Source organism: Equus asinus, chromosome 1 (assembly GCF_041296235.1).
Source record: "Equus asinus isolate D_3611 breed Donkey chromosome 1, EquAss-T2T_v2, whole genome shotgun sequence".
Lineage (NCBI taxonomy): Eukaryota > Metazoa > Chordata > Mammalia > Perissodactyla > Equidae > Equus > Equus asinus.
In genome coordinates, this window is record NC_091790.1 from 34,000,073 (window position 1) to 34,016,056 (window position 15,984).

Sequence of the window (15,984 nt, forward strand, 5' to 3'; positions counted from 1 at the left end):
TTTATCTGGGAAAGTTTTTATTTCTCCATTGTATTTGAAGGATATTTTCGCTGGGTAGAGAATTCTCGGCTGTAGATTTTTGTCCTTCAGATTTTTGAATATATCATTCCACTCTCTTCTAGCCTGTAAAGTTTCTGCTGAGAAATCTGCTGATAGCCTGATGGGGGTTCCTTTGTAGGTTAGTTTCTTTTGCCTGGCTGTCCTTAGTATTCTCTCCTTGTCATTGACTTTTGCTAGCTTCACTACTATATGCCGTGGAGTTGGTCTTCTTGCATTGATAAAGTTTGGAGATCTCTTGGCTTCTGTCACCTGAAGATCCATCTCTCTCACCAGATTTGGGAAGTTCTCAGCCATTATTTCTTTGAATAGGTTTTCTGCCCCTTTCTCCTTCTCTTCTCCCTCTGGTATACCTATAATCCTTACGTTGCATCTCCTAATTGTGTGTGATAATTCTTGGAGAGTTTCTTCATTTCTTTTTAGTCTTGCTTCTCTCTCCTCCTCTGCCTGCAGCAATTCTATATTGCCATCTTCCAAATTGCTAATTCTTTCCTCCATATTATTGGCCCTACTGTTCAGAGCATCTAGATTTTTCTTAATCTCCTCTATTGTGTTCTTCATTTCCAATATTTCTGTTTGGTTCTTCTTTATCATATCAAACTCTTTTGTGACATAGCTCCTGAACTCGTTGAGTTGTCGGTCAGAATTCTCTCTTAACTCATTGAGTATTTTAATGATGGCTGTTTTGAAGTCATCATCATTTAGGTTATATATCTCATTTTCTTTGGGATTGTTTTCTGTGTATTTGTTATTTTCTTTCTGTTCTGGAGATTTAATGTATTTTTTCATATTGCTTGATGTTGTTGATTTGTGCCTCCGCATGGAGATAGAGTTTAGTTGCTCCTTTCACTTGTTTCAGCTGCTGCGGTGGGGGAGCAGCTGTTTATACTGCACCAACCAGGAACCCTGTCCGCAGTTGCTAACTGGGCCTGGGCCCCTCCTCCTAGTCACAGTGGTCCTTTGGATTCCCTTCTTTGCCGTGGGGGCCGTCACAGGGGGGCTTCAGGCTGCTGGTGCCTACTGTTGCAGCCCACCTAGACGTGCTCCCTCCTTGGGGTCTGCAACGGTGTTATGGGCTTTTCCAGCGGCCAGGGGTGGGATCACTTATATTTGTCGCTCCGTTGCTGTCGGCACCCACAAAATCTCACTTGTCCACTATGGGTCGCAGGAGAGCTATTGGCATCTTCTACAGTCTGTGGTTAGTTCACCTAGCTATGCTGCTTTTGTCCCGGGGTCTTCCAGCCTTGTGGCTGCCGGCTGGGTGCTTTCTACTGGTGCTGTGCAGAGGCTCTCCCTGAGGCTGCTGTGAGCCTGTAGGGTTTCCCCCTAGGCTACGGAGCTGGGTCGCTGGAACTCCCCGCAGCCCCAGTCCTGTTCCCCAGGAACTCGGGGAGCCCTTTGCCCTGTCTTGGGGGGATAGCCAGAGATCCTGATTTCAGTGGTAGCTGGTCAGCTGCTACCCTGCCTAATATTCTCCTCTCCGGGACCCTCCCGGTATTGTGGATACTGGGCGTGGCCCCTCCGCTAATAGCAGACAGAGAGTTTTGTCTGCTGCCTGGGCAGAACTCTGGATCTTCCCCTCTGGGGCGCGGAGCGGGCCTCTGGAGCTTCACCCAGCCCCAGTCCTCTCCAAGATCTCCGGCAATCCCTAGCCCCATGGGGTGGGCAACGGCAGCTGGAGGTCACTTCGCCCTCTGGGATTCTCTCCGGGACTTTCCCGGAGTTGAATGCTGGGTGTGGCCCCTCCGCTAATGGCAGACAGAGAGTTTTATCTGCTGCCCAGGCAGAACTCTGGAGCTTCCCCTCCGGGGCGCAGAGCCGGCCTCTGGAACTTCCCCCAGCCCCAGTCCTCTCCGAGATCTCCGGCAATCCCTAGTCCCACGGGGCGGGCAACAGCAGCTGGGCGTCGCCCCACCCTCTGGGATTCTCTCCGGGACTTTCCCGGAGTTGAATGCTGGGCATGGCCCCTCTGCTAATGGCAGACAGAGAGTTTTCTCTGCTGCCTGGGCAGAACTCTGGAGCTTCCCCTCCGGGGCACAGAGCCGGCCTCTGGAACTTCCCCCAGCCCCAGTCCTCTCCGAGATCTCCGGCAATCCCTAGTCCCACGGGGCGGGCAACGGCAGCTGGGGGTCGCCTCGCCCTCTGGGATTCTCTCCGGGACTTTCCCGGAGCCGTGAATGCTGGGCGTGGCCCCTCTGCTAATGGCAGACAGAGAGTTTTGTCTGCTGCCCGGGCGGAACTCCGGAGCTTCCCCTCCGGGGCGTGGAGTCGGCCTTTGGAGCTTCACCCAGCCCCAGTCCGCTCGGAGATCTCCGGCAATCCCTAGCCCCACCGTGCCGGCAGTGGCAGCCAGGAGGCCTCCGTACCCTCAGCGACTATCTCTGGGACCCTCCGGGCGCCGCGAACACCAGGCGGGATCTCCCCGCCAATGGCGGGGAGAGACTCTCCCCGCGGGCCCAGGTGTGCAACTCCAAAGTTTCCCTCTGCGTTTAGGAGTAATTGCGGGGGGTTTAGGTAGGGTTCTGGTCACCTGTTGCCACCGTCGCTCCTCTGTTGTGTGCTCGCTCCTGCCCTAGATGTGTGTTGATCTTCTTGGGGCGTCCGTTGGAAGAAAGCCGCTTGCGGGTACTAGGCTGTTCGGTCGGGGTCGGAGAGTTTTCACCTATTTCCACATCCTCCCGGAGGAAAGTCCATCCGCCTTCCGATGTATAGTCGCGTGGGTATCTCAGACGTCCTGAGATGCTGTCTGGATATCCTTTGTTAAGCGATAAGTGTCCAAATAATTGTAGACTCGAAGGGGGAGAGACAAAGAGGACTACTCATGGCGCCATCTTGGATCCCCTCCCCGGGTTTTGTTATCTACTCTCTCAGTTTTTATTTGTCTGGGAAAGCCTTTATTTCACCTTCATGTCTGAAGGATAACTTTGCTGGGTACGGTATTCTTGGCTGGCAGATTTTGTCTTTCAGTACTTTGAATTTGTCATTCCACTTTCTCCTGGCCTGTGGAGTTTCTGCTGTGATGAAATCCACTGATAGACCAGTGGGGGTTCCTTTGTAGACTACTTTCTTTTCTCCCCCAGGCTGCCTTTAAGATTCTTTCTTGGGCTGGCCCGGTGGTGCAGTTGTTAAGTTCGCACGTTCTGCTTCTCTGTGGCCCGGGGTTTGCTGGTTTGGATCCTGGTTGCAGACATGGCACCGCTTGACAAAAGCCATGCTGTGGTAGGTGTCCCATATATAAAGTAGAGGAAGATGGGCACGGATGTTAGCTCAGGGCCAGTCTTTCTCAGCAAAAAGAGGAGGATTGGCAGCAGTTAGCTCAGGGCTAATCTTCCTCAAAAAAAAAAAAAAGATTCTTTCTTTATCATTGATTTTTGACAGTTTCATTATAATGTGTCTTGGAGAAGGTCTTTTTGTATTGAGATAAGAGGGAGTTCTGTTAGCTTCTTTGTCTTGTGTGTCTAATTCCCTCCCCAGGTTTAGAAAGTTCTTGGCTATTATTTATCTGTATACACTCCCTGCTCTCTTCTCCCTCCCTTCTCCTTTTGGTAGAACAGTTATTCTTATATTTGTTTTTCTCATCATACCTGATAGCTCTCATAGTTTCTTCACTTTTTTAAAATCTTAGTTCTCTCCCCTTTTCTGAGTCATTTCTAAATTCCTGTCCTCCAAGTTACTAGTTCTTTCTTTTATTGCATCTGCCCTATTTCCTAAACTCTTATGTGTTCTTCTCATTCATTGAATTCTTCACCTCTAGAATTTCAGTCTGGTTCTTTTTTAAAATTTCAATCTCTTTGATAAAGAACTTCTGTTTATCAGTTTTGTTCTTGAGTTCATTGAATTGCCTTTCTCAGTTTACTTGTATCTCATTGAATCTCTTCAAAACAGCCATTTTGAATTCTTTATCGTTTAGATTGCAGTATTCTGTGCCTCTGAGTTTGGTTGCTTGGGAATTATCATTTTCTTGTTGTGATACCATATTACTTTGATTTTTCATAGTATGTGACAAAATGTGCCTCTGGCATCATTTGAAGTAGCACACATCTTTCTTACTTGTTTACTTTGTTATAGTCCAACAGACTGGCAATTAGAAACCTTTCTTTTATTTTCCAGAAGGTGATGCTTGTAGCTCAAGTTTTTGGTTTCTCTTTACCTGAGCTGGCTCTGAGACTGCACTTGGGAGTGGGTGTAAAAAAAGCGAGTATAGTAAAAGCTGACAGCTGAGTGGGGGGAGGTGTGAGCTTAGCACCCAGGGCTCTGTGGGTGTCCACAGCCCAGTAGACTGATCCTTGAGTGGGGATACTCCTAGAGGTCCCTGGGTGGACCTCCTGCTGAAATCCCAAAGCACAAAGCAGGGAACATGCTTTTTCAATGCCCTTTGTTATTCTTGTCTGCCTCTTTCCTTTTCCTCTCCTAACCCCGAGTCAGGAGGTTCCCTCCTTAGAAATCTGGGTGCTGCTGAAGAGAAACAGGTCCCTCAAGCTGCAACTCATGGAGCCAGGTGATCAGTCACTCACCGCTTTTACTTTCTACCTCCTCTGTGTGGGAAGTCACCACTTTCACTGGTGACAGCCCGGTTCATTGCAGTGTTGCCCTGGAGAGGGAGACTGACTCCTTGAGTCCCTCTGTTTCTGCCTCCAGACTCGTCTCTGTCCTGCTACAGTGGCTTACCTGGTTCTCCCTCAGTCTGGCTGGACCTCCACAGATTCTCTATCTCCCTTGCGTGTCCACCCTGTTTTGCAGTCTCCAGTTTCCCTTTTTCCCCTTGATTGAGGCAGGTGAGTGTGGGGCAGGCTTATCGCCTCCCTTGGATCACGGCACCGTCTGAGGTCGTATCTACCCACTTTCTGAAGCACAAGTGGGTGGAAATCTCCTCAATGTTCTGGTGTAATGTGCAGAGACACTTTTGTTCAGTTATGAATGACCAATTAGTTGTAGATAAAAAGGGAGATAAAAAAGGAAGGACTCACACTGCTGTGTTGCTAACGGCACTTCTAAAATCCAAATGTTTATTTATCGTATTTTTTCCCACGTTTTTGAGAGCCCTTCTTTTGTCAGTTACTTGTGATCAATCATCTGTAGAAAAATAGTTGGATATTAAACTAAGCTCTGACTATTCCATGTTAATCACAGAAGAGTAAGTGTTAATTACAGAAAGTTTCTCTGCCAAAAATGAAAATCAATAATCTGGTTCCTGTTTTACCAAAGCACTAGTGGATGAGTTACTACAGGACATTTACTGTAATAACTCATCTCTTTTTATTGAATGTATCCTGAGCACCTACTCCGTGAAAAGCCCTGGGCTAGGCAGAGAGGGACGGGGAGGTGACATGGCTAGGAGCCCAGTCAGACATGGCATCAGCCTTTGGAGTTCACAGCTAGTGAGGAACAGATTTCTCCTTCCTGGCTGCAACTCTCAACTATAAAGTCCTACAGAGTTTCCCTACATCATTTGTTTGACATTCACTAATAAAAGTAGAAAGCATGAAAAATTGGGTTATGCGATTTTTAGATTTAGATACAGATATAGATTATAGATTTAGAATGGGGCCCCCAAGCAATAGTGTTTGACCTACTTATACATCTTGAAGCATCATCTGAATCATCTTCATGGTCTTTGCTACCACCTTCCACTTCCTCTGCCGTGTTATCCACCGCAATTAACCAAGCTTTCGGGTGACTATAGGAGTTCAGGCCATCTTCCACTTATGTAACAGACTTAATTGTCAGCCTTTTGTAAATCAGCCTTGGTACCACCTCCCTTCAGCATCTCAAGGTTTCCGACATTGTACATGACTTCTTCCCAAATCAGAGATCCTGTTAGATCCTAGACAGAATTTGATGACTGGAGACACCTTATACCTCATCAGCAGACTTAACACATTTGTGCTTTCAGGGATTTTTTTATCCTAGAACAGCTGGCCACTGTAATGAAGAAAATCAAGAGATGGTTTTTCCTGTAATGCGTGTATGTGTGTATGTAATGTTTTGAATCATATAAGACCCAATTATGTCAGAAACCAAGATCTTTACTTTTAGGCTTTTATAGTTATGATTATTACCATAATCCAGAACCTATGGGCTATCTGAATTTTACAAAGAGTTTCTTAAGGTGGATGTTAGAATATTTTTAGTGGGAAGTTTCTAAGTCTTTGTTTTAGTTACCTGTTTGAGAGTAGTTGATGGTGTTTAGAAGGTGTTATCAACTTTATCTTTGATTTAGGGGTAAGGTACACATGTAGTTAGTTAGTTAAAAATTCTTTCTCCCGGGATTAAGGCCTTACGAGAATATTTATTATTTGGAAATAAGCTAGGTATGTCTTCGGTTCTCTTTTTATTGAGGATGCTTGATTTTTGGCAAATTAAACATATTCATAGCAACTTTGTTTACATGCGTTTTCATCATGTTGTAAATATTACGTGCAGGGGATTTACTTATAATTTAGGAAAGCAGTTATCAAGGAGGAGAGAGAATGTATTCCGATAAAGGAAAACAATAAATCAGATGATTAAATTGTAGTTCTAAAAGAATTCTCTGCTGCTCTGAAGTAGTTTTACCATATTAGGGCAGATCAGGAATACTCTGAGGAAAGCCAGGAAATATTTGATAGTTACATTGAGCAAATTTTTAAAAAATTCATTTTCTTAAGAAAGGGGAAGAGTTTTTACAGAGATGATAAGGTAACAATACAAGACTGTCCCTCTGGCCAAGCCCTTCTGAACACAAGAGAAAGCCATAGACACAGAGAACTACAACACAGGTACAATGTGCCGAGTGCCAAAACAGGGGTCCAGGCAGGTCCCGGGGGCGTTGAGAGAGGGAGGCTAATTCTCTGTAGATGCTCAGAAGACGTTTACTAAAATTCACTGCTTGTCCTCAGGCAAAACTCTAAGAATTAGATATGGAGAATTTCTTTTGTGATGTGACAAGAAGGGCTTATTTATAACCACCTCAGGATTTTTCTGGTGAGAATCTGTTAACCCTTCTGTTGTCAATCTTTAGATTAACTAACTTAATCAGGCTTCAGTGGGAGAACTTTCACTGCCGTGGAACTCTTACAGACCTGTTCTGACTGGTTGAACTAAATTCTACAAGCTCTTCACTCTCGTTCACTTCTCTAACGCAGTCCCCAAAATTCAAACCCCAAATACTTTTCTATCTACAAAAACACAACCTCTTAGGTTCTTAAAATTAAACAAATTAGTCTGTCTAGCGTTTCTTAAACTACTAGAATTTGTAGTATATGAATTTTAAGTTAGAATTTTTAAAATTTTGTATTTTCATTTCACTTTAGAGTTAATCAAATCATTTTGCCAATTATAAGAAAAAAAATGTTTATTTTTCAGTACAAATTCACAACTGAAAGATGCTTCCATGAGAGAATAAAACTTATTTCTTTAGTTTCTCAAGCTGGCATCTGGAGACCCCTGAAAATCTCCATATTTCTGGGGTTCCAAAGTAATTTTTTTTCAGCTAGTCTGCACATTACTCAAATTTGAGAAATACTGAGCTATTAGCTATTCCCTCAAAATTCTGTGTCATATTTTTCTTTTATAAATTGTGGTCATGGGTCTGGTAATCTAACATCCTTCCCATAGAATGGACAAGTATTAGTCTAACCACTGTCCTGTACTCCACCCTACTAGAAAGGTCACTTAGATATAATGTGAGAATTGCAACAGGCTCTTTTGATTGACATGATAGAGGCAGCATTCCCTAATGGAAGGGCTAGAAGTACTTTGAAGTAAGCTGGATCTTCTGGAAGTCCAGCACTCCTGGTTATGAGAACTTGGGCAGGTTAAAAGGCTGAGTTTTAATCCATCACATTGGGGCAGTAATGCCACCCTTGGAGGACTGTTATTAGGAATAGAGATAACCCATGTAAAGTGCTTAACATGAGTATGTGGCACATGGAGGCAGTCAGTGGAAGGTAGGTGTTACTGTTATGATTATAAGCAAATATTTACAAACTAGTTGTAATATTCTGATATAGTACTGTGGATTATAATTTTTAAGACATATATATAATTTCTATCTAATTTTGCCTGTTTGGAAGTATGCCTTATAGAGCAAGTTACTCCCAAACGTGGTACAGATTTAAAACATAGATCATATCAATACAATTTTAGATGAATTAATGACAATACACCCCTAACATAGTATAAAGAAGGGGTCGGCACTTGGGGCATCTGTGCCTGACCTTTGAGGACAGTGCTAATTTTTAGTGGCTTTCACCCATGCTTGCCCACAGCTGCTGAGGCCTCAACCTCTGTGTGAAATAGTCTTGAGCTTAGTAAGTGGACAGGTCCGCATAAGAAACAACCATTTTTCATGCCTTTGTGTTTTTTGAAATCTAATATTGAGGATGTTATTTCTGTTTTTTATTACCCTATATTTAAGAATCCTTTCAACATAAGGTCAGAAGACTAATATTTTTCTGCTTAACTATTGTTCTTCCATGTTAGGTCTGGTTTCCTAGAATCAGAGATTGAGATAAGGATTTTTGTGAAAATGGTGTGTTGAGGAGTGCTCTCCAGAGAAGGGAAAGGAGGCAAGCAGAATAAGAGAGGGGAAAATTGCTAGGTGAGGCTGTTGTTTGGCCTGGAAACCAGCTTCAGCCTGGTCTCACGGTGGTCGAAGGTTGGGGGTTGAGGGGAGCTCTGAGGCACAAAGGGAGCAGCGTTTTGTACCCCTGTATCAGTCAGTCTTGCTCCTGGCCACCTCCTGGGAGAAGTGGTGCCGTAGCCTTCCAGCACGGGCAGCCCCATATCTGTGAGCCGTTAGCACCCATCACTGCAGCGACTAGAGGATGGGTGCAAGGCCCAGTGGAAGGAGCTTGGGCGAGGGACCAGTAGTAGCATCTGTGTTCCTGCCAGTGGACAAAGCTGCCAGATCCCTTGTGTGGTCGTCTCTGCCTTGGTTGCTGGGAGATTCTAAACTAAGTTTCATATTTAATTGCTTTAGCAGCCTTCAACCAGGATGATTTAATAACATTCTTTCTTTCATCCTTGTCTTTGTAACTTTAGTTGTTCAACTTTATCATTGACTTTTGTATTTAATGTATCAGTAATTTTATTGTAAGTTGTCTCAAATTCTTTTTTGAAAGTGGGTGAGTGTAAAATGAAAATAAGTATGTAAACTAAGAACCAGTTTTATAATTACAGAAGTACCAGGGTCATCCTCCTTAAAAGTCAAATAAAATAAATGCTGAATAAAAATGAGTGTTTACCCTTATAATCTAATTTAGTACAAGTTGTGCTTTCATAACTACTCAAGAATGAAATAAGCAATAAATATTACAAAACCAGGGAAGGAAGACACAGAATCGCATTTGTGCAGATGACACTTTTATGTATGTATAAAGTACAATGAAATGAGCACAAACGTTACTGGAGGTAATGTAGAGACATGCAGCACGTTCCGCAAAATCACAGGCTGTGATGTAAATCCTTAAAAGTCAATAAAGTCAGTATATGCCAAAGTCATGTAGCTAAAATATAGTGATAAAAGAAACGTAATGAGAAAGCATTGAATCCATGTCCAAAACTGAACTCACTTCTGTCTGCCTACCCCAGGCCTGTTGCTCCCCACGTATTCAGTTTGCTGACTGATGACATCTTCATCTGCCCAGGTCATCCAAGCCTAACTGGGGCTCATCTTAGTCCCCATGCCCCTTAGCTTTACCCTCACCAACCCGTCACTAGTTACCAACTTCTGACATCACCTACATTTCTCTTAAATCTATCCATTCTTGTACCCAATTCTCCTGACTTAATGTAAGTTTTCATCATTTTTGCCAGAATTGCTAGGTGACTTCTTCAGTCACGTATGTATATAAATACACATTGACACACCTACACACGTATCTGCCGCATCATGAAATAAGCATGATGTTCTAGGGATTTTTTGGCATTTTGTTCTTTTGGTTTTTGTTTTGGTAACTTTTTAACCAAAGAAAAATGAATATTTAAATATATTCCGATATATCAGGGTTTCTCAGCCTCATCACTATTGACATTTGGGGCCAGATAATTCTTTGTTGCTGCAACCCTCTTGGTGCATTGTAGGATATTTGACAGCATCCCTGGTCTCTGCCCACTAGATTTCAGCACCACTACCCCAGCTGTGACAACCGAAAAGGTCTCCAGGCATTGCCAGGTGTCCTCGGCAGGCTACGCTGCTCCCAGTTGAAGACCACTGGAATAACTAAGAACTGTTGGGCAGCACTCTGCTGCTCCCCATGCCCCTGCTGCTCTGTGTGTCTCTCGCAGTGAATCCTCACAACAGCTCTGTGAATAGGCGCTTATTTATCCTCAATATCCCATGAGCAAACCCAGACTTAGATTAGGTAATGCGTACTGTGACACCTTGTGTCCTGGGGAACCTTGCACCCAGGTGGTTTGACTCTGGAGCAAGTTTCCCTCAGGTTGAATCCTCTCTCCCCACTTACTAGCTCTGTGACCTTGGGCAAATTAGGTCACTTACTTAACTTTTCTCTGTCTCAAATTCCTGTAAGCTCCTGAGAATAGTATCTGTTCCCTAGAGTCCTCATGAGGTTTAAACCAGTCAGTGTATGCAAAGGATTGAGACAGGCCTGGCATGTCATAGTGAGCACTTGCAGTGACAAGTCACTCAATACAAAGGTAAAAAGATAGCTTGTCTCCCGGTCTAGTTGGAGATGCAATCACGTGAACTATCGTTTGTTTAAGTAGCGCATTCTCTGAGAGCACAGAGAAGGAGGCAGCAAGCTGCTTCAGGGAGTCAGGATTGCGTTTACGAAGGAGGTCCCGAGTGAACCCCAGAGGAGGAGGAGTAGGAGCTTGGGCAGCAGGGGTGAGTGTGGGAGGATTCTGGGAGGAGGCACGCAGTAGGGGTGAATCCTGGAGGGAGGGAGGCAGTTCACCATTTCATCGTCGCATTTCCAGAATGTGTAGAATTGGGCCTTTATTTTCTGTGAAGTGGCTGCTTTTCTGAGAGTTCAAAACATCCCTGTATCTATTTAGAAAGAAAATATTCCAGAACTAAATAAAAATTGTTTTTTGAAGTATGTATAGGGTTATATAGAATATATAAAGTAAACTTTTAGTATAGGACTATAGGATGCATAGACTGCAGGTAAAGCCAGTCTGTGCTTTAAAGAGAGCATAAATGGGAGAGAGCATATGGATCTCTCTAAAATGAGAGGCCATAGGTGTCAAGGCAATCCTACCACATTAATTTGCATAAAAATATTCTTTTTATCTATAGAGTTATTTTTAATATGACATTTGTTCAGAAAATATTTTGACCACTCAAAAGGAATACATACCTTCAACAACATGTGAACTTCCATTTGAATGATTCCCTTGCTAACTCCCGTATGAAATAGTCTCTTTTCATTTTAGCTGTTCCATTAATAGCTAATGACATTGTTTCAGAAGAGCATGATGATCTACTGAGTAAAATTGGTATAAAATATTTTAGTCTCTACGTCTGTATGCACAGATGAAAATTACTTAGTCACATAAAACATATTCTTCCCACTTCTGAGCTATTAATGTACAAAGAAATGGTCTTTTTCCCCCTTTTACCATTGTATTGTAAATAATGAGTAAGCTTAATTAAAAAATTACTAGAAACAACAGCATGCAATATTTCCTTTGCACATTAAAAAATCCAATTTTTACTTTCTTGTTAAGATATTTGAATTAAATATCATAATTTAATTTATATTTCTAAAAGCATTCTTCATACTTCTAAAGTTATTTTCACATCATTAACTAATTGAAGCAGCTCAATTATAAGAGAACAACAGTGTTTTTGTTAATGTGAATCAAATGAGAAAAAAATGACAATTTAAAAGTAACCTTTATCATCCAAATACTAATCAATGAGAGATTAAATGAGATGAGGGTGAATCTAAATTGTCGTAGGGTCAATGAACTTCATCTGGCGTATCCTCTTGAGCAGAAGAGGGCAGTTCTTCAGCATTTTAAAATAAGCAAACTTCTGTTGTTATCACTTAGCTTGTCTTTAATGCTTTAAAAGTCCTAGAGATCTGAGTTGGGGTTTGGTGTGGTTTTGCCTTGCTGTGGCAGCGTTTACCAGTTTCTTTTCTTTCGTTCTGCCTAATTTCTGGTTGTTGTATGATTGACTCTCGCAGATGTAAGGTAGGTATTTTTTTAAAACGAAGAAAGAGACAGGGAGGCCAGACGAGATGGAGATGTGGGGCGGCTGGTTTGGCCTTATCTGAAAGATGTGGACAGCTCTTCTGTCCCTAACACGCCGTAACCCAGAAGGTGTTTAGCGGTGGTGCACCCCAGCAGACAGCACAGGCGGACGGTCCCCTGGGTTAACACCAGGCCGAGGTGCTTTTTATACTTGGCAATTTAGTGCTTTCATGAAATCCAGTTAAGACCAATACTGAAGATGTATCAACAGGTTATCTTAAAAGGGGAAAAAAAAAAAATCCATCAATTGATTGCCTTATTAATATAATCAGAACCTCTTTTCAATTATAAACCTGTAGATAAACCATGAAAACAGTAATGGAAAAATAATCTTACAAGAGATAAAATTGTATGTGGTAATTTATTGGCATTTGGAACGCCCTTATTGTTTTTAAAGTGTTTTGCATTCTTTGTAGAGAGTTAAGCATAATTCTGATTTATTTTTTTATCTGAAATAAAGGCAAAAGTCACAGCCGGCACCTAGAAGTTCCATATGCCTTACACAGATATTTACACATAATCCTTCAGGTTGTATGCTGAATTGCCCTCAGGCTGTGTGGTGGAGACATGCTGCTGCTTGGCTGGGTCGACCCAAGCTTCTGGATGCTTTTTTATCCAGGAAGTGCAGAAAATCATGCCAGAGATAAACAGCAGCATGGCGGAAATGAATCCGATGTAGACAGCTCCTCCAGGTTCATGTTTGTTGCTTTCCGGAACTGTCAGATCCAGAAAGTTTGCTATGATCTCCTTTGTGTACCACACTGTCGGTATTAAACCAGAGATCCCTGCAGACATGAAACAGACTCCTCCAGCCACAGAAGCATGACTCTTGGTTTCTCTGTCCCCTCCTAAGCGGGTGCATTTCATCCCCACTGTAGAAGTGCAGATCCCCAAAGCAGACAGGACACATGCCAGGACCATAGTGGCCCGCGCAGCCTGCACGTGGGTGGGGAGGGACAGAATGGAGTATTTCAGGGTGCAGCTGAACATCCCGGTGCTGTACCACGTGCAGTCCATCCACAGCCCTTGCAGCTGTACGATGGCTGTTATGATGCTGGAGCCCGCATCCACATTCACCTTCCAGTTGGGCAGCAGAGTGGCTGTGAGCACTCCAGAGACCCCAGATAAGGCCAGGAAGAAAGCAAAGAGCTGGAGACCCCCCGACTCCATGATGTTACCGTTATCTTTGTCCGCCTAGAAAATCCTGGTGCTTAATTATGGTGGCTCTTGGTCCAAGTTGTAGCTCCTTCTGTGCAGTAGAGAACCAAGTAACAAAGGCTGGGGAAAGAAGACAAAATCAGGATTGAAGGAAAGAAAGAATAAACAAAAGGCGTCCGTGTGCACCCGGAGCCAAGAACACATCTGAATAGGGCCCAGCAGGGTGGATGAGGACACTGCAGCCCAGGAGGAAAGCTCACACCAGGCCCTCCGAGGGCACCCTTTCTGCTGAGTATTGTGGGTGGGTGGTGCTGGATACATGGCATAAAGGCCAGAACTGTCCACTGCGTTCTTCTTAAACTGTGCTGAAGTTGTCTGTAAAGTGGGCATGCACCTTGTTAGGAGATATAGCATTTCAAATTGCAGCCCTAGGATCTGATAAAGAATTTTAATAGCATTACAGGCTTTTAGAACTTATTTCTAATTCAAATACTCTAGGTAATAAGGAAGAAGGGTTTAAACCCACCTCTTAAAAATGATTTATAAATATATATTAGAAAAGTTTTAAGTATTCAAAAAATGATTTTATTTAAAAAATATCTATTAAGCAGCCACTGTATCCCAGGCACATGGCCCAGGTGAACTGTTTAGGAGGAGAGGAAAGTAATAGAAGGCCGAGTCACTGGCAGGATTGTCCCTCTGTTCCAGTTAGTAAACGTGCAAAATCCTTACCTAGGTTAGCAGTTGTGTCTCTTCAGGTGCAAAGTACTCAAAACTGCAACAATTAAGCCACTGTCTTTGCTTAAGAGAATGTGAGATCCTTTCTACTTGGGACCAGAATCGTTCCCTGACCCAGATGAAGTAGTCTGCCGCAGAACCGGTTACTCTGAACGCTCGGGAGCAGTGACATCAGATCATGAAAATACGGACCAGGAATAACCACATCGTTAGTTGTATGTGAAAGGATACCAAAAGTAGTGTGACTTTATTTTCTTTCTTTCTTTCTTTTCTTTGAGGAGGAAAAGATAGCACTTACTTTGTAGCTTGGCTGTGTCTTACTCTGGCAGTATTTGTTGCCTCCTTTGAGAGAAATATAGTGGTTTTCTGAGATACAGCAATACTGGCCTGTTTGGGTTTCTGAATTAATTTTTGAATGACGTATTTGAGTGGCTCTATCGTGATTCATTTGTATTTCACAAAAGGCAGTATGGGCTCTGAATCCAAAATACTTGGGTCAAATCTTGGCTTTCCAGAACCTCTCTGTACCTTAGTGTCCTCTGCTGGGAAATGAGGAGGATTGTTTGTGTTAATGCGTTTGAAGGGCTCAGAACAATATCCAACCCAAAGGAGTTACTCAATAAATTGTAATTGACATCATTATTAGTATTTTTATTTATTTTGTATCATGAGACAATTGATATTTAATGACATGGGATTTTTTTTCTTTTTTATCTTGCAAAAGGCTGATTTTATTTATTTTCATAGAATCTGATTGCTGAAAGAAACCGTAGCTATAATCTTGTGCGTCATCATTTTTTCAGATTAGGACATTTGGTGTTAAATCACCCCGTGCCACACAGGTCTCTGGCGGACTGGCAGTGTCCAGCTCATCCCCGTCTCTTCCCACCTCCCTCCATCCTGCATTTTCCCCCTTTGCACAGTACTTTCTGGTGAAATCTTCCCCATGTGCTTCCGTGGGAAGTGGGGAAAATGCTACATCTGGGGGTCAAAAAGCACCATTAGCTATCAACTTCTCTCACTCCCTTTCCCACCAAGACAAAAACGACTCCAGAGGGTACTAATAGGACAAATGGCTTAGCTTCAGAGACTCCCAAGGAGCTTGATGACTAGCTCTTGTGAAGTATCAGAAGTAATACTGACCCATGCCTGTATTAAAATTACAAAATTCCACAGTTAACATTGACTTTCTAAGAAGTTAAATCTTGGGCTATCTGAATTCCATTGTTGAATTTTTGTTCATAGTCTTAAAGTCTTAAATTTTACCATTCTGGAAGAGGATTTCCCTGAGATTTTAAATTCTTGAGTCAGACTTAGTATAAGCATCAGAGTGCTTAGGCTTTGCCTGCCATCCTGCAGTCCTTTTCTGTTTTCCAAATTTCTTTTCATATCTGAGATCAAAATAGAACAAAAGTTAACATTTCTAGGAACAAATGAAAGACATGTTTATAGTTTCATAATAGCTGTTTTCAGGTTTGGGTTTTAACATGTCAGGCTCCAGCCAGCTCGCTAAATTACTGCCTTGCAGACCCTTTTCATCTTAGGGATTCTTCAAGAGCTAGAGATTGCTGTTAACATTCCCGAAGAGCATCTCATTTCTTTATTTTTACTTTGGTTGAGTAACCTTTATGTGTTGATCAGTCTATGTTCAGCTTCCCAATTATAACTCTTTTCTTCCCATTAACCAGTACATTTTATAAATTTCAATGTAATTCAGACTTGCAGACAGCTTGTTCATCTTAATTAACAAGTACTGGCAGTGATAAATTACAGACAGCCCAAATCAGCGTAAACAATATGACATTGCATTCAGTTAGCATAGCG

At 42.8% G+C, this 15,984-nt stretch overlaps 2 protein-coding genes across 2 annotated transcripts in view; one reads left to right on the forward strand and one right to left on the reverse strand.

Annotated features, from left to right (window-relative positions):
- TFB1M (transcription factor B1, mitochondrial) overlaps positions 1-15,984 on the forward strand; it is a 68,300-nt gene that overhangs the window by 37,547 nt on the left and 14,769 nt on the right. The gene's annotated exons all lie outside the window — the stretch shown is intronic.
- Positions 12,625-13,574, reverse strand: CLDN20 (claudin 20). The gene has a single exon (XM_070486208.1). It carries the CDS (start codon positions 13,432-13,434, stop codon positions 12,775-12,777), a length of 660 nt encoding a protein of 219 aa, XP_070342309.1. The 5' UTR covers positions 13,435-13,574; the 3' UTR covers positions 12,625-12,774.

Excerpts from the sequence above, each read along its gene's own strand:
- CLDN20 (XM_070486208.1), bottom strand. The coding sequence starts at position 13,434 with ATGGAGTCGGGGGGTCTCCAGCTCTTTGCTTTCTTCCTGGCCTTATCT.